The 17,696-nt window shown below is 37.8% G+C and overlaps 5 protein-coding genes across 9 annotated transcripts; 2 read left to right on the forward strand and 3 right to left on the reverse strand.

The window, feature by feature from the left end:
• Nucleotides 1-210: 210 nt before the first annotated feature.
• LOC108749894 lies at nt 211-2,469 on the reverse strand. The gene is made up of 2 exons (XM_018488909.1): nt 2,037-2,469; nt 211-1,092 (listed from the first exon to the last, which is right to left on the reverse strand). The coding sequence occupies exons 1-2, from the start codon at nt 2,241-2,243 to the stop codon at nt 544-546; spliced, it is 756 nt and encodes a 251-aa protein (XP_018344411.1). The 5' UTR covers nt 2,244-2,469; the 3' UTR covers nt 211-543.
• Nucleotides 2,470-2,907: 438 nt separating this feature from the next.
• LOC108749852 (ATP-binding cassette sub-family F member 3) lies at nt 2,908-7,843 on the forward strand. Of its 2 annotated transcripts, XM_018488836.1 has the most exons (9): nt 2,908-3,137; nt 3,237-3,342; nt 3,977-4,166; nt 4,643-4,986; nt 5,154-5,652; nt 6,032-6,255; nt 6,344-6,699; nt 6,770-6,990; nt 7,105-7,842. In XM_018488836.1, the coding sequence occupies exons 1-9, from the start codon at nt 3,065-3,067 to the stop codon at nt 7,249-7,251; spliced, it is 2,160 nt and encodes a 719-aa protein (XP_018344338.1). In that variant the 5' UTR covers nt 2,908-3,064; the 3' UTR covers nt 7,252-7,842. The 2 variants fall into 2 exon arrangements, with proteins under 2 accessions (XP_018344338.1, XP_018344339.1); XM_018488837.1 differs by lacking the exon at nt 2,908-3,137 and having other exon boundaries at nt 3,269-3,337; nt 7,105-7,843.
• Nucleotides 7,844-8,493: 650 nt separating this feature from the next.
• LOC108750066 (WAS/WASL-interacting protein family member 3-like) lies at nt 8,494-12,511 on the reverse strand. 4 transcript variants are annotated; one of them, XM_018489283.1, is made up of 7 exons: nt 11,876-12,274; nt 11,533-11,699; nt 10,152-10,462; nt 9,375-10,077; nt 9,221-9,283; nt 8,958-9,022; nt 8,758-8,831 (listed from the first exon to the last, which is right to left on the reverse strand). In XM_018489283.1, the coding sequence occupies exons 1-6, from the start codon at nt 11,911-11,913 to the stop codon at nt 8,988-8,990; spliced, it is 1,317 nt and encodes a 438-aa protein (XP_018344785.1). In that variant the 5' UTR covers nt 11,914-12,274; the 3' UTR covers nt 8,758-8,831; nt 8,958-8,987. The 4 variants fall into 4 exon arrangements, with proteins under 4 accessions (XP_018344784.1, XP_018344785.1, XP_018344787.1 ...); XM_018489285.1 differs by lacking the exon at nt 9,221-9,283; XM_018489282.1 differs by lacking the exons at nt 8,958-9,022; nt 9,221-9,283 and having other exon boundaries at nt 8,494-8,831.
• Nucleotides 12,512-12,561: 50 nt separating this feature from the next.
• LOC108750067 (nucleoporin NUP53) lies at nt 12,562-14,146 on the forward strand. Its single transcript, XM_018489286.1, has 3 exons — nt 12,562-12,636; nt 13,073-13,183; nt 13,256-14,146. The coding sequence occupies exons 2-3, from the start codon at nt 13,073-13,075 to the stop codon at nt 14,099-14,101; spliced, it is 957 nt and encodes a 318-aa protein (XP_018344788.1). The 5' UTR covers nt 12,562-12,636; the 3' UTR covers nt 14,102-14,146.
• LOC108750068 (glucose-induced degradation protein 8 homolog) lies at nt 14,140-16,403 on the reverse strand. The gene is made up of 3 exons (XM_018489287.1): nt 15,943-16,403; nt 15,485-15,879; nt 14,140-14,998 (listed from the first exon to the last, which is right to left on the reverse strand). Exons 1-3 carry the CDS (start codon nt 16,064-16,066, stop codon nt 14,822-14,824), a joined length of 696 nt encoding a protein of 231 aa, XP_018344789.1. The 5' UTR covers nt 16,067-16,403; the 3' UTR covers nt 14,140-14,821.
• Nucleotides 16,404-17,696: the final 1,293 nt, after the last annotated feature.

Consider the following 17,696-nt stretch of genomic DNA (forward strand, 5'->3'; position numbering starts at 1 on the left):
CTGCAAAGAAAAGGAAACATATGCGTTTCTGATTAAAACAAATTTTATACTATAATCAAAATAGCTGCTTATACTTCTCAAGTATATATCGTTTACAAAGCTAATTTGATTTAACATGTATATATTTATATTTTGACACAATAATTATATCTCCATACCTACAATTTTGTATGAAAATATAATTAACGCAGTATTAATACTATATGGCTGGCTATTGAGAGGATTAATAAACGGAAAATATCGCTATAATAATGTCGGCATTACACCACATTACTGAATAAAATAAAGTTCGAGTTTTGTCGTAAGCGAGTCATTACATCGGAATGTATATATGTATATTATATTCGAGTATAAAGTAGTTTCGAGATTATCACTCGTAGGATAACGCATTGCAACTGTCGTACGACAAAAATCAACTATAAAACGAAGTCGCGATAGGTTTACAGAGCACAACAATTAGGGATATATTACGCTACTGTGTATATATATATATATTTATATAAATACATCAAAAGAATTAGAGCAGGCATTAATGAAGCGTATTCAACCGTAATCCACACTCAGAGCGCTTAGACCTTTCTTCTTAATCGCCTCACCTACGGCGCGTTCTAGGAAGTCTTCCGGCTGATCACACTCGTATACTTTATCCGCATCCAACGCATTGCATCGACCCGTTTCTACATTGCTGTAGACCGTCCCGTAAGGAAAGTCCTCGAGTTCATACATACATTTGGACGAAAAGGAACAATCAACACCTATGCATTTACAGTAATGAGGCTGAAGAGGGAGCTCGGCCGACTGGACTAAGCCGTGATTACGGATCGCCATCGTCACCGCTGTGTCCTCCATGTCATTCCCTCTGTACGACATATGAAACCTGGAACCGACAGACTCTTCCTCCAAAGGATCAGATGGATGCATCATTCTGTAGTAAGCCAAAACTTCATTGATGCTATTATCCATGGATCCCTCCTCCTCTTGGAAAGCCTGCCATAACTTTAGCTTCTCTTCGATCTGTATTTGGTATATAATTTCGTCGTAATCGAGATTTCCCACGTTGCTAGCTGGTGTCTCTGTACTTGTGTGCTGTTCCTAGAAGAATAATTAATTATGTGTTTAGTAGAATATTTATTTTGCAATTGTCAGAAGTTTTCTATGCGCTAATTAGATTGTACTTTTAAATCTAGAGAAGTCCCCTTGCGAAGAAAACTTCTAATAGTTACAGAATAAATATTTTGCTGAACACGGTCAATTTCTTATAACAAATCATGATATATAATCGATAACTATTTCTCAGAGGCTGCGTTCCGATATTCATTGGCGGTACTGAAAATCTGTAATTTGCGTGCACATAGATTTTCAATACTGGCACGAATATCGAAATATAGCCATAATAATAACAATTCAAAATTCAATTGATACTGGTACACACTGGTGAATATTAAAATCATTGAACATTGATTTAATATGAGTGTAAAAGTGAATGCAAGTAGTATTTCGAATTAAAATATATATTTTAGCTAACAGCACAATAAAGTATATTGAGATTTTCATTGTTTAATTTGTTTCTACATTTATATTAAGCATATAATAATAATAAACACAGAATATATATGTGTATATGAATTTATTAAGTTCTCAATATAACCAATATGATAATTTAATAGAAATTTTTTTAATTTTTAGTCTTCATCTTTTCCTAGTTTTAAAAATTACAAAAAGATGAAGAATAAGTTGAACCAAAATTATAGTTAATCTATATTAGTAGAAAGGAGCATAAAAAAAGATCTGTTTCCATCAATGTATGTAGATTAGCTTTAATCTTTGATTTCTTAGAACTAGAAGATGAAAAGTAAATTAAATCAAGATTAAAGTTAATTAATACATTGGTAGTGGATATAAATAAAATAATACTGTAAAGTCACAGATACAGTCTGTTGACAAGCAGTCAACAAATCAAATTACTTCAGCAATTTTTTATCAATTAAGGTTGTAAATTAACTCATGTAACATGAATATCAATGGAATCAAATTACCGTGTCCGAACAAGCCTCGTTGGCTTTGGACAATTGCGTGCAGTGTCGCTTAGCCGGGAAGAAGGCGCACTCGTGCTCGTCCGCATCCGAATCCTCGTCGTCGCTCGCCACTATCTCTACCGCGCTACGCCAGAGCTTCTTCCTGGCGCGTTCCTTGCTGCTGGCACCCGAGAACGGCGGAAGAAGCAGTATCTCATGCTCGTCCATGTCCGCGCGTAACCCTTCGACATTCGACTCCACGACGTCGGTCGTCCCGTCGTTCTTGCGAGTCTCCGCCAGGGCGTCCCTTCCTGATGGGGCGTTCGCGCCCCGTCGACGACTTTTCTTTCTCCTCCTACCCTATACCTTCTTCTTCCCTTCGCTTTTTAACGTCACTTCAACGAGGGTGCATAAAAAATGATCGGAGAACTTGACCTGATCCCATCGACGACGATGATTATTTACAGCGAGAAGGAAGCTGGCAGGGCGCGTGAGGTATCGAGGAATTACGACGATGAATGACGACGATGACGTCGCGATTTCCGCCGTCGACCTGAAGATCCGTGAGTTGGTCGTCAATACGACAATCGTGGATGTCGGAGCCCGGACGACGCGACTCCGAGGCCGAGGGCTCGCGTATCGTCAGCGGGGAGGCTCGGCGTTTGACAGCTTCAAAATGGTGACCCACCACCGCGATCAGTTGAACGCAAAAAGGATGTAAAAACACTTGTACGTGGCGAGTCGCGAAGGTGGTGCGAAAACGCCCGAGAAAATTCGCGATTTGCGCGCGGAGAGTATTGCGGATGGACGGTCCCTTGCATCCCGACGCGAAATGTCACTCGGTCGACGCGTTCTTGAGCCACCGTGTGTCGAAGCGAGTTCCAAGATGGCGGCGAACATGTGTTCACTCACGTAGATCGGCGGAGACGACTCACTTGACACGACCGTCTGTCAAGGGAGCGATACTCGTTGGCGTGGCTCTCCCGACTCGGGATTTTTCCCCCCTTTTTTTTAAACGTTCACCCTCTGGAAATTGAGTGGCGAGTATTATGGCGATCTGCGGCGAATACATCCGCAGCCAGTTCCCAACGATAGACGACGACCTGTATCAATACGTGCAAGGTATGTTCCCGTGCCGCGGAATAACCTATGCGGCCAGATTCGCGGTTTGATATCCGGTGAACTATCCCAGCTTTGATACGCGTATCATTCCGCATGCAGGTATCCTAGACAGCTCCAAGGATGACTTCGAGGATGGCGACGAGGTGTACGAGGCGATCGGGCAGGTTCTGCACGAGGTCGAGGATAAATCAGAAAACGAGGTTAGGTCTGTAAATGTGTTCGCATTTGTCACTCTAATAATGAATTCGATCACTCGCGTTACATTAGATTAATGCAATTGAAAACTGCTATACATGGAATTAGCATAGTTAAGTTGTAAAAACATACATGAATATTTTTAACGATTAAATATCCAATAATGATATTGTTAAGTTATTTAATATCAATTTCAATATTTAAAATCAATTTTATTGTCAAAATGGATTATATTATATGCCACTGCAGATATTTTATGTCAGTTTTTGTAATACTTTGGATACTAAAGATATGTATGAGCATTATTCGAGTATTAATTGAATTGAATCACGTGTCATAGAAATTTCTTTATTATCTGTATATTAAAATTCAACCTAATAATAATTATTAATTACAAGTCATTTTTCAATGATTTAATTCAACCTTGATTCACATATCTTTAGATGCTTTATATAAAGCAGTGAATTCTAATCCTGTGTAGTACGAGTGACCGAATTTACCATAATTAACACTAATTAACAATATTGTTCTTATATTCGGAAGTTTTATCATGTTTTTCTTCATTTGCTGAATTAAAAAAGATTGTAAGATTCATCGCTTCTTGGTAGTAGATTGATTTATTATATCTTATTCTCTGTTTACAGACAAATATGCGTGAGGCTATTAGAAATATTGAAAGGTAGTTCAAACCATGATGATGACATAGACAGGAGAAAAAACGGCGTTAACAAAGTATTAAATGCTCCGGTGCACCTGGGCTCGTTGGCTGCTACCTTAGAGGCGCAAGTCGAGCAGATTAAGAGTATATGGGTTACAACTAGGGACGATGTAATGGTAATGTATAGTTGTATTTCATTTATTTTAAATAAAGAATATATCATGCTACTTGCATAGAGTGTTCTCATCTTTTATTGTGTTTTTATCTATTTGTATATTATTGGGTGATTTCCATTTAGTGACACAAATTGACACAGTCATCCTGTCTTTTTTAATATTCATTAAGTAACAAAGATGACTTGTGTTGACTTGTGTCATTCATTAATTTTACATTTAATTTACTTTATCTGCAATCTTTGGCACGAGTGAAATTTCACTTTTTAAGTTTCCAAAATAAAGAGGGGAGGGGGCAGAGTTCTTTCTTAAAATATCTTGTTAAAAAACTATTTGGTAATGTAATAAAAACGTTGAAAAGTGAGCCTGAATTTTTTTCATATTTAAAAAAAAATTTTTTGTAACGGTAAAAGAACTTGAGCTGAATTAATTATTTCTAGGCGTTATTTATATGTTAATATTGCTCGTTATTGTGACAGAAAGTAGATGCTAAGAAACTGGAGAAAGCCGAGGCCAAGTTGCAACAGAAACAGGAAAAACGAATCGTAAATGAGCAAGGATCGACTTCCCGTATTAACACTGCCAATAATGCGGCTGAAAGCGCCGCCAGTGCCAGTCAAATGACAAGTAAGAAAGATAGTCGGATGGAGACAAAAGGTGGGGTGAACAAAACCCAGGATATCAGAATAGAGAACTTCGATGTCGCTTACGGCGATAGAGTCTTGTTGCAAGGTGCTGACTTGACGCTTGCATTTGGTAGACGATACGGTCTGATTGGTAGAAACGGACTTGGCAAAACCACCTTGCTTCGAATGATATCAAGGTATTATGGCGATATGTCATCACTAGTTTCCCAGCAAACAAGCAGATGTCAAATACATTAAAAACATTAAATGTGTTAAAAACATCATTTTAATGTCAAATAACTTCAGCTTATTTTCTGGGAAATGATATCTCTAATTATTGCATATTAGTCCTGATTGATTTTAGCAAGCAGCTGAGAATACCATCGCACGTGCGAGTGTTGCACGTCGAGCAGGAAGTAGCCGGCGACGACACGTCCGCGCTCGAGTCCGTTCTGGAATGCGATCAGGAACGGAGCACGTTACTCAGTCAAGAGACGAAACTACAAGCAGCGATAGAAAAGGACGGTTCCAAGACAGGCGATGCGTTAGGTGAGGAATTAGCCCGGATATATGAGGCGATGCAGTTAGCTGAGGTCGACAAGGCGCCTGCTAGAGCAAGTGCAATCCTATCAGGACTTGGATTTTCCGTTGAAAAGCAGTCCTGGCCGACCAAAGCATTCTCTGGTGGCTGGCGGATGAGGCTCGCTCTCGCGAGGGCACTATTCTCCAAGCCGGACCTATTGCTACTTGACGAACCGACGAACATGCTTGATATTAAAGCAATATTATGGTTAGAAAAGTATCTACAAACGTGGCCGAAAACGTTACTCGTAGTGTCGCACGACCGAAAATTTTTAGACACTGTGAGTATGATGTATTTAGCTAAGAGAGATATGTTAATAATGGAATTTTAACTCTTTTGTCAGCAATAGAGGTCTTCCAAAAACAGAACAAATTTTGTTATTGTTCCAGATTACATAAAAAAATTTAGTCAAATTTTTAACTAGTTTCTATCATCATAGAAGTCAAATTGTATTTTATTTATTTTTTACAAATTTAAATTTATCTATTAGAATTTAAAATCATATATCAATGGTTTAAAGATATATTATCGATGAAAGATTAATGAAAGATTTAAAAAAAAATTCATTAAAAAATAAATTTTTTTTAAAGTTAATTGATGTAACGATTTAACAATTTTTTCACCATAAATATACATACTTATCCTTACCTCTTCAACAGGTACCCACCGATATTCTGTATTTGCGTGGGCAGAAAATAGAGCCGTATCGTGGCAATTATGAGCAATTTGTGAAAACGAAAGGCGAACGCGAGAGAAATCAACAACGAGAGTACGAGGCTCAACAGGCGAAGAGAGCGCATGTACAAGAATTTATCGATAGATTTAGATACAATGCTAATCGCGCGTCTAGTGTACAAAGCAAGATAAAGATGTTAGAGAAATTGTAAGTCTAACGATTTGATCACACGGATAATAATTCGTTAGTTTACGATCGAAATTTACTTTACATTTTTTTGTTTGTTATTCGACAGACCTGAATTAAAGCCAATGGAGAAGGAGAGCGAAGTGACCCTCAATTTCCCCGACGTTGAACCGCTAAGTCCGCCGATATTGCAACTCAATGAAGTCTCGTACAGTTATAACGGGACCGACATGGTGTTTAGCAATGTGAACCTTACTGCTAGTTTGCAATCGCGCATTTGTATCGTTGGAGAGAACGGTGCTGGTAAAACTACTCTCTTGAAAATAATCACAGGCGCGTTGAGCCCGACGCGGGGTACGGTGCATGTACATCGAAATCTGAAATTTGGATATTTCAGTCAGCACCATGTCGATCAACTGGACATGCGTGTTTGTCCTGTTGAATTGCTACAAACACATTTTCCCGGTACGTATTCGCGATACAAAACAGACACGAGACCCATTTAAGAAATTCAACACTGTGTTCGTTCTGATAGGTAAACCAATCGAGGAATATAGGCGAATGCTTGGAAGTTTCGGTATAAGCGGTAATTTAGCTTTACAAGTCATAAATTCTCTTTCGGGAGGGCAGAAGTCGAGGGTAGCGTTCGCCTTGATGTGTGCCGCAATGCCGAATTTCCTAGTGCTTGATGAACCTACGAATCATCTCGATATCGAATCGATCGAAGCGTTGGGTAAAGCCCTCAACAACTGCCAAGTGAGTATTACTATTTTTTATTGACGACTATCAATAAGACTCAATTTCAAAATTCTTCATTTCACATATCTGCAATTGTGTGTGTATAATTCAAACAATATTTTATTATTGCAGGCTGGTGTGATATTGGTGTCGCATGACGAACGTTTAATCCAAATGGTTTGTACAGAATTGTGGGTTTGCGGAGAAGGATCAGTTCGCTGTATCGAAGAAGGTTTCGACGAATATCGCAGAATTATTGAAAAGGAGCTTGAATTATAAAAAAAGTTAAGTTTTGTCTAATGTGATATTAATATCATCTTACGTTGTTCTATGAGTCTCTTTCACCAACCTTGGTTAAGTTAACCGACGGTTACACGGAGCTCATTTAGGACGAGTTTCACAATTATTACTCATTATTACTCGTTATTATTTAAAATAAGTTAAATCTCGATTAAAAGTTAATCACGAATTGTGAAACTGGGCCTAAATGAGCCTCATTAACTGTCGGTTAACTTAACCGAGGTTGGTGAAAGAAATTCTATATACCACACAACACACAAGTAATGCATTATACGACAAGTTTTGAAGGAGTATCCCCTTTAATTAACTAAAATTGTATCACGCGACTATTATTTACTTTCTTTCGAGACATTTCATCGCCAAAGGTATCTTATTTATTTTTTAAATACTTTTTCCCCGAAACAAATATAGACAATTATGCGCATGATTTATTTATTAATTTAACGCGCCTCTCTTTTTTGATAACTACAGAATGTAACTCTCAAACAAGAATTTGTTATTACAAAGATATCTGTATTTATCATTCTTTAAAATGCATTGTATTAAAACAAACCGTTCGACTATGACAGTTGATATGCAATAGAATTTGAAGATTTACACATTTAATATTACCATTATAAAGAAAGTAATAAAAGATATTGTTAGATAAAAGTATGTTCTATTTCATTTGAGAATATATCTGTGGTACCATATATCCTGCATGTATATATAAAGATTGTATTTTTATTATACAATATTAATATACAATATTCTTAAGTCAACGAATTGCTGCTATTTGTGTATGTATGTGCAATCGTTTATTAGTATTGAAAAATAAGTTGCATGTTTATATATTTTGGCCTTTGTTAATGTCTAAATAACTATCAATGACCGATGATTCGTCATACATCGATACAATGCATACGATGAATTTTGGTCTGATATTTATTAAGTTTACAAAGATAAAAATAGGAAAAATATAATACAATGATTAAGAGAAATAAATGAGTATGTTATTTTCAGAATGAAAATAAACGTGCCTTCCTAAATCTCTTTTATAGATTTTTGTAAGATTATAACAGACTTAAAGTTAACGATTCTTTTTATATATATGTATATATATATATGTGTGTGTGTATATATATATATATATACATATACATATATATAAAATATATATTTTTATATACATATATATATGTATATATATATATGTGTAATTATAATCTATATTAAATATATTCTTTCTTCTAAGATAAACTGTACAGAAAATATTGTCTAAAACGTTTTATTGTATAACTGGGTTCACGAATTCGGAATCTCTCTCTCAAACTTTTTATACTCTGCCGATTCACACTTTTTCACGCTCACTTAATATTTTACTTTATTGTGGCAGCATCGAGAAGTTTAAACAATAATCAATGCACGAAGCAATGATTTAAGTATGCACAGATTTTAATATGCCAAAGAAGTCGCATTGTGTTGCCACTGTTTACTCCCAGACGAAGTATTTAACGAATGCAGTGTGTTAGGAGTAGAAGACGGTTGAAGTGGAGGAGCTGGTGCTTGTTGTTTTGCTGCTGTAATTTTTGAAATGTCATAATTACTTTTCGAACGAATCAATGTACGAACTTATAAATTCCATTATGAATATCCATAAAAGTGCAATTAGCAGCATGCAATTTAATATATACATATATTCATGCCTGGTTATAAACAAATATGAGCTGTTTGTGTCACACGCGTTTATTGTCTTCATGTCTATATTGTTCTGGAAGATAGAGAAGCAGCGTCAACGAAAGTTAATATTTTGAAAGAAACCTTGAAAAACAATATCATAAATAAACAAATGTGTCATGTATGATGCATCATGTTTTGTATATTTATTAAAATATACATATGAGCTATGTATGCATTCCACGAGGGATTGTAGTAATAAACTTTGGCAACATGCACGTATTCAGGATACGATTAAAGGATACGGGTATGGATGGGCGGCAATGTAGAAAATACCGTTTGTTTAGTTTTAGAACTAAAAGAAAAATGTATAAAACTCATCATTATCTCAAGCGTCAAGTGCTATAGAAATAAGTCAAAGAATATTTTGGGACGAGTATTCTTACCATTCCTGCTACTATAAACCTTGGTGAAGCCCTTGAAGGGTTCCGGTGGCGGAAAACTCGACACGGTATGAAACATATCAGAAAATCGCGTTTCCAGGTCAACAGAACCAGCTTGAGCGCCGCCGTTGCGGACCGACAGACTTCTGGTAGGAGGCGTCGGTGGCGGTGGCGGCGGCGGTGCCAGTCTTTGATGCGTGGGTGCGGGACGATGAGGAAGCGGTGGTGGTGGTGGCGGTATACATGGCGCGGTCACCGTGATCCTCGACGGTGGCGGCGGCGCCGCTCTCATAGCTGTCACGGGCAACGTGTACGACCGCGAGGCCGGTGGTGCTGGTGGCGATGGTGGTCTCGTCGTAGGCATGATCGCTCGTGAGATCGGCGGTGACGGTGGCCTTGTCACGGGAGGCCTGAGAATTCGATTCGCGGGTCTCATGGGCTGTGGCGTGGTGGCCTCATTTAAACAATCCTGCGACTGGTGCAGAGAAGACGGTGTTGTTGGCACCAAGACTGGTGGCGATCGCGGTAATCGCATGCTTTGTGCTCTTGCCACGCTCGCACTACTCGTTAAGTTCAGCTTTTTAGGCGGCGGCGATGGTTTGTGCAAGGTGGCAGACGACATTGGTTTAGGCACAATGGTTGATTTCCCGAATCCTCTGGGCGTGACCTCCGGAGTGCTCGTCGCGGAATCGGTGCTGCTTTGCCCCTGTGCGAGATTAAACATTTTTACAGATATATGCACGATATATGTGAGAACCAATTAAGCAGGTCGTTTTCTACCTGACTGAATAACTGCGGTTTCTGCGCGGCTGGTGGCGGAACTGGTGGCGGGCCGCGTTTTACACTGTGGGACGACCCGGGTGACGAGTGAAGAAAACTAGAATTATTTACACTTTGTCTCTCTTTCTCGGTCATGTGTCCTCTCAGTCCTGTAGGTTTTAATTTTGGCATACCACCCGCGAATAAACCGCCGAGCGACATGGGCCCACCATTACTAGAATTAGAACTGCTGCTGCTGATTGCACTAGAACTATTAGTTCTACTATTGTTATTGCTTAATGAAGAGCTCGATGATTCGGCTTTTATTCTCCCTGCGAAACAAATGTTTCTCATTATAGTTCCTGACTTTTCACAACAATCGCTTTATACATTTTTGCTTTTGAATTTAATAGTTGTATGCAGACCTAAGGTGCTTTTTAGCAAAAAACAAACGACACTGTGTAACACAGTGAAATATCCTTGTTGTTTGCCAATGTTAAACGTAGATGAAATAATTCGCTGCGTTACTCTGGCTGCTTTCCTTTTGGAAACATAGTCGACATAAACATCAATTAATCTATCCTTCTTGGTATTCAATGAATCCTTCTTTGGTATTCAATGAATAACAAATGACGCTTACATCGACTGTGTCTCTTAAAAGAAAAGCAGCCAGTGTGAAACAGTGAATCATTTCATCTTTATTATAACACTGACAAACAACAATTATTAATTTTACTGCGTCTTTTACTGGAAAACTCAAGATGCGAGCAAGTGATAGATAAAGTTTGAGCAAATTCTTGTGTCATATATAAAAAACAATTAAAATTATATTGTATGCGCAATTACATGTATTGCCAGGGACTTTCCATAAATGACACAATAGTTGACCATTGTCTATCATACGCTCTTGCTCGGGCTGATATTTATAGTTGATTCTTATATTTAAGACTGTCTTGAGTAGTTTCAAGTCGCAAATCAATCATAGAATACATAGAAACATCTTGAGACATGACTTTTATTACTTAAAACTTGAAATAAACTATGGATATTGGCCACAAAATTGTATTAACCTCTTAGACTATCTTAAGACTACTTAAGATAGTCTTATAGTAAGAATTAACAATGAATATCATCCAGAGAGCTGTATTAGCATCTTAAGACATTATCATTTAAGATGGTCTTAAAATAAGAACGGACTATGAGTGGTATTGATAGTTCTTTAGTAATGTCTTAAAATCAGCATCTTAAGTAATGTCTTAAGATGCTGATACAGCCTTCTGATTAGCTTTTGACATCTGAAGACTACACTCAAGACAGTCTTAAATATAAGAATCGATTATGCTATTCCATGAAGTTATGAACACCGCCCTTAGTGTTATATAATTTAATTTCGATAATTTACCAGCAATTGCAGGTACGCTCTTATCCACAGTAACAGTCTTCTTCAGAGTTTTGCCTGCTCTTATAGACTGTAGTAATAAACCTCTGTTATCGCCCATCGGCGGGCCAGCAGAAGCGCCAGCCTGCGGAGGCGGTGGCGGTGGTGGCACAGACATTCTTGCTATCCTCCTGCAAAAAATAACCAAAATAACCAAAAATGTAACACCGATTTCACTTTATTACAGGAAAGAGAAAGAGGGACATATATAAAATACAGATTTGTCAACAGGAAAGTGTCAAATATATCGCGATACAACAAATATATATCTATGAAATCTATCTCTAATTTGACGGCTATTATTTACGGTTTACGATTTCGGTTCGTTCCACCGAGATGTGTCATTCGCTGGGGAGGGGAGAGCCGGGGGAGGGAGGAGGGATCGCCCGTTTCCGTATTCGGAGCGCAGGTAGAGAAGATGATCCAGGAGTCAACGGAGCCCTCTCCCCCGGGAGGCGGGGGGGGGTCACGCGGGCGACCGGTGCGGACCCCCGCTGATGAATCCCAATGAATCCCTCGGATCCACGGATTAGATTTTTCTCACGACAAACTCACACGCGTACGCGCGTGCGGAAGAGAACTGAGAAGAGGGCCGTGTTCCTCTTCGCGCGGGCACACACCTCGGCAGACGCTTTTTATCTTTATCGCTGCTCTCTACGCGACGTCAAGAGCGCGATCCGCGCGGACGGACGGACGTTACGGGATGCGAGCGATTACCGGATTAGACGGCGGTCGTTGATGCGTTTCACGTCCGGAGGAAGGACCCGCGGCCGATGGTACTCATGATTAAAAAAGGGGGTCTGGCTGGCTGGATCCGCGCCTACACGTTCCGCGGCTGTGCGACACGGCGACGTAGATCATGGCGTCATCAAGGATCCATCGAGGTTGGGGGCAGTTGGGGGTTCGTCGTTTGGCTCCGCGCGCGCCCGCCCGTCCGTTTTCCAGCTGACTTCCAGAGCCCTCTTTACGTAGATAAAAACGAAAACGTCTTTCCTCCCGAAAAACGGATATTATTATTTATCGTAGCACTTAGCAAGTTATTTCGAAGACAAAACATTTTTTGAGGTCGTAAGTAATCCAAATATAATATGACTGAAATGCTTCAAGCTCGTCTAGTTAATTATTTAAAATATTAGTGGCTATTTAAAAATAACCTAAAAAGTTTTAAAAAACTTTCCGTATTTTTGTAAAAAATAATTACTTTGTGTTAATTTTTTTTTAGAATAGAATAGAATTTTGTTAATGTTATTTCCAAATATTATCAGATTTTATAAAATTAATTGTCACTTTGGAGACAAAACATTTTTTGAAATAATTCAAATATATATTTGATTAGAATATTTCAAGCTCGTCTAATTAAAAATTAGTGCCAATCTAAAAATAATCTAAAAAAATTTTAAAAACTTCTATATAAAATAATATTTACTTTGTGTTAATTTTTTAGAATAAAAGAAAATCTTTTTATTATATTAATCAAGTCTTAAAAAATTAATCATTCTGTTAGATGGAGCCTATGACTCTAGGATCACCGATGAATAGTCCTGTCCAAAGTCCTGGTAGTCCAGGAAATTCTTCCTCGTATTTGCCAAGTTTTCTCTTGGGTGACACTAACACTGTGAGAAGTACATTTTATTATTAATTTGAAAAATATAAGTCTGCATTGCTAATATCTTTTTAAAAATTCCAGCCCGCAAAGATCAACATAATAAGTCCTCAAGATAATCCACGCCATTTGAACCTAACCAATACCAGTGTGATGTCACCAGTTTCCTACGGCTCTCCGGATTACCGGTCTAATCGTCAGAAGGCGGTGTTTGGATCTACAACTCCTAGCACACCACAAATAAGCACAAAAAATCATACCGGAGGACCGCCAACGCGAGGACTATTCGACACTCTGGAAGTCACGCACATATCACCATCTGTGGCAGTCACAAATCCGCCTATCACAGCCACACCTATAAATCAGTCCAAACTCATGATGAATACTTTAAGCAGTCCACTGATATTTCCAGATAGTTCATTCAATTTGAGCACAAACGAATCGCAAAGTCTACTGCAATGGGTGACGGTTTTCGGTTTCCTACCCATCGATGTCAACGCCGTTCTGTCTCACATCTCCAGCAGAGTTCGTATAGTGGATAAACATCCAGCTCCACAACCCCAAAGCAACTGGATACATTTGAAGTGTGCGTCAGAGCAGGAAGCGCAAAAGGCTCTTATGTGCAATGGTAGTATCGTTTCGGGCACAATTATGATTGGTGTCATTCCATGTACGGACGAGGGCGTCGTTCTGGGTTGCGACAAGGAAAACCGTGCCAAGCTGAATGGAAGCATGAGATCGCTTTCAATGGGCAGAATCAGTCAATCCCCCTTTAATTCATCGCCTACCGCGAGACGACGAAAGCTGAGATCTTTAGCAGCGGGTTACAATCAACATTTTAGCCCACAAACCGCGCAGATGCCGGAAAATGTTCCACAGAAGTCGGCCAGTTTAGTTTCAAAAGCAATGGAATATGTGTTCGGTTGGTAGTTGTTTTTTTTTTTTAGTAATAATTATACAATTGAACTCTTTATATTGAAAATATATTAAAAATTATAGAAAGGAAACTATGATAAACAATATATTAATCTTTTGGAAGGAAACTTTTAAGCGGGACATTAACTTAAAGATTAAACGAAATTATTATCTATTATCCTAAAAATAAACTTTTCTATAACTTTGAAAATAATTACTGTAAGAGCGTCTCTGTGAAGGCTGTTACTTTTTTAAGACTATTGTAATATGCATATTATCACATGTTATATTTGTATGTATCTTTACAATTATATTACCTTATATAGGCTAATAGCCGGAGTCATATGTAAGTCTTAATTTGCGTGTGATATTGCGTGTCTATTCCTAGTAAATATTGCATGTACACAAAGTCTGAAAATACCTCTACCTGTTATGTTAACATTACATTTCGAAAGACAAGAAATAATCGCAATAAGCATTCTTATCTCTTATACTTACTAATTGTAACAACGATGTATTAATTTAATCATTACATTCTTATTATAACAGATTAATGATTCTACACACCATCTTCCTCTCTAATTTGTTATACAAGATTAAAATTCGAATATACTTTTCTACAAAATGAATATAGCAATTTACACAAGATTACATTTAAAGGTCAATTCAAGACATTCATTTATCGCATTTATAAATAAGGCTGAGAAACGCTCTCAATCTCTGTCTACTATAAAATTATTTTGTTTCTTCAATTGTGGCACTACCTAGATCAGTCATCTTGTGATATTTTACTTTTTTCTTGTCTAATTCCTCTTGAGCCCATAGTATCATCTTCAACAGATTATTGAGACGAGGGCTGGTAGATTCTCTGTGTTCCATTTTCAATATAGCAGCATTCAATTCGCTTGCAATCTATAATGGCATAACATCAGGAAATAACAAGTCAAGTTAGCAAAAAATGAGGCTTATTATAGGATGTAAGCGTATTGGCCAATCACAGAAACTATAAGGTTATAATCTAAGCAATGACCAACGTGTCGATTTGTTTATGGATCATCTACAATAGGAATAATATTAGATCTGTTCTTTTTAGTTTTTTCTTCTAAAGTTCTTGCATGGTACATCTTTCTTCTTTTTCTCCTCATGTTGGAAAGAAAAAGAGAAAAGATGAACCATGCAAGAAGTTTAGCTAAAAAGAACAGACCTATTGTGTAGTAAGCCATAAACAGTAAGAAATTACTAGTCATAGTCGATTATTCACCTCACATTTAACTGTGATTGATCAATTCTTTAAGACAGCTTACTGCACCATATTACTCCTTTTTTGCAGACAGTCCTTTATTATTTATATCTTACTGTTCAAATTTTTCTGTATGCCATGACCTTGGTAATACTTACTTTTTGTCTATGTGTGGGATGTAGAAGGTCGCTGAATGGGCTCTTATGTGGTTCATCAAAAGCCAACAGTGCCAATGTACGTTCCAACTCGCACAATATATTATCATCTGACTCGCCAGCTTCGCTGAGTTGATCCTGGGCGAACTGAAGCGCCTCCTCGACTCTGCCTGTGCGTATCAGTTCAATCAAATGCAACTGTTGCAGGTGAAAGTAAAGATATCTGTCGTTGTCCAACAATTCAGGATGTAGCTGATTCACCAAATCTGTCGCTTCCTGGATATGACCGTTCTGTATAGCGTCTCGAATACGGATCCTGTCATCCAGGGAGCTCAGTTCCACCGTCGGACCTACTCCCGACTCCTGTTGGAACTTCTCGGCAGCTTCCTTGAATCCTTCTAATCATCGAAATATTACCGCGACAATTCTTTCAGATTACAATAGATTCTAGAATTCATTACCTGTGACTAGATAATTCATGATCATGTTGTTCATTGACATTTTTTGGATGTAAGTCTTCTCTTCCAGTTTCGATATCCATTCTTCCTTGAGTAGGCTATCCAGTCCTTTCTCTGAGAAATTCATTGTTATCCAAAGATTCAACTTGACTAATCTCAGAAATTAACACTTAGAGCATTATGCTCTATCCGATACAATCTTTCGAAAAATCGCAACAGCTGATTAACACGAGACGTGGAAGCTCGACCAAAACAAAAGGAAACGTCACTTTTGTCACTCCGCGGTAATTCTAAAATCGCTGAACTCCTGACGAAAAAAAACGGCGAGAAGCGTCGACCGGAGGATAAAAGTGATTTTGCGTGTGCAAAGATATTCCGAGCGTTAAGCTTTATCTGCGTCGCGAATAGAAGCAAAATCGAGAATCTTTCAAGAGCACCTTAACGTATAAAAAAGAAAAAGAGCAACGAAACACTTGTCATTAAACGGAACCGACCAATCGTGATTTAGCATCCTTGAAAATTCCTATTCCCCGTAGCGATGACGATCGTGATTGGTCTATTCATTTATCATTCAAGCCTTCCCCCTCCCGCCGTTATTTCGTGCTGAAGTTGGAATGGTTATCATGAGAGGACGTTAGTGTACGATTAAAGTAGAGATACTATAATAAAAGTATCTCTAATTAAACGGAGAAATTCGTATCTTTATAGTATCTCTAATTTATAATACAAGTATCTCTACAGTATCTCTAATTAAATAGAGAAATTAGTGACAATCTGGATACGATAGATGGCGCTAGATGATCCGAAATCGAGTTTTCGTTCTTTTTGCTCATTCCGTATTTGTTACGACTTCTAATCATCTCATTTCGATTTCGAAGAACCATAATAATTTAGTTCCCGCCTTTCCGTTCTGGCCATAATGATCTCCGTTTATAAGGAAGCAGGAGCTATGAAAAGAAAACGGAGCTGATTTCGCTTCCAAATAAGAAACAGGCGTCTTCGAGACGAAGCCAAACAAGGAGGTATTAGATTTCTATCAATAATGACTTTATATTTTCAAACAATAAAAAGCTATGATCATGAATCTATACATATCAAGTAACAAAAATCTTGCAATCTTTCAATATTTTTTATCGATCTAATTATATTAAGCCATTAAAGCCTGGTTGTTCCATCCTTTTTTGGTAAATTTTGCCTGTGAGGTAAATCTGGTAATTCGAGCATGTGATTAGGTAATCTTGCTATTTACTCAACAGATGAAATTTACCAGAATAGAACAACCGGCCTCTAATCACATGCGTGGATTGCCAGATTTACCTAATAGGTAAAATTTATCAAAAGATGGAACAACCGGCCCTAAAACTATAAAGACGGATGTTTTAACACAGTCATTACTCGGTTCGTGAAATTTAAGACTTGAATTATGATAGAGTTGTAATGTAGCAAACTTGGAATATTTTGTTTATCATTATACATATTAGAATATAAAAGTTAAAATTATTGCACGTTACGAAAATAACGATATCTCGTGAGGAATGAAATCGATGTCGAATTGACGTCGATTTGATGATTTTGATGTCGATTCCATTATCATTTCTCACTGGGATATATTTCTTTTTAATTAGGAGTTAATTACAGTTGACATGAACGTCGTTCCATCCTTCTATCCTTTTTGGTATTCAATAAATAACAAAGACAGAATGACATTTATGTTGATTGTGTTTTCTCAAAAGAGAAGTTAATTTTCTTTTATATAT

Source organism: Trachymyrmex septentrionalis, unplaced genomic scaffold, assembly GCF_001594115.1.
Source record: "Trachymyrmex septentrionalis isolate Tsep2-gDNA-1 unplaced genomic scaffold, Tsep1.0 scaffold32, whole genome shotgun sequence".
Taxonomy (NCBI): Eukaryota; Metazoa; Arthropoda; class Insecta; order Hymenoptera; family Formicidae; genus Trachymyrmex; species Trachymyrmex septentrionalis.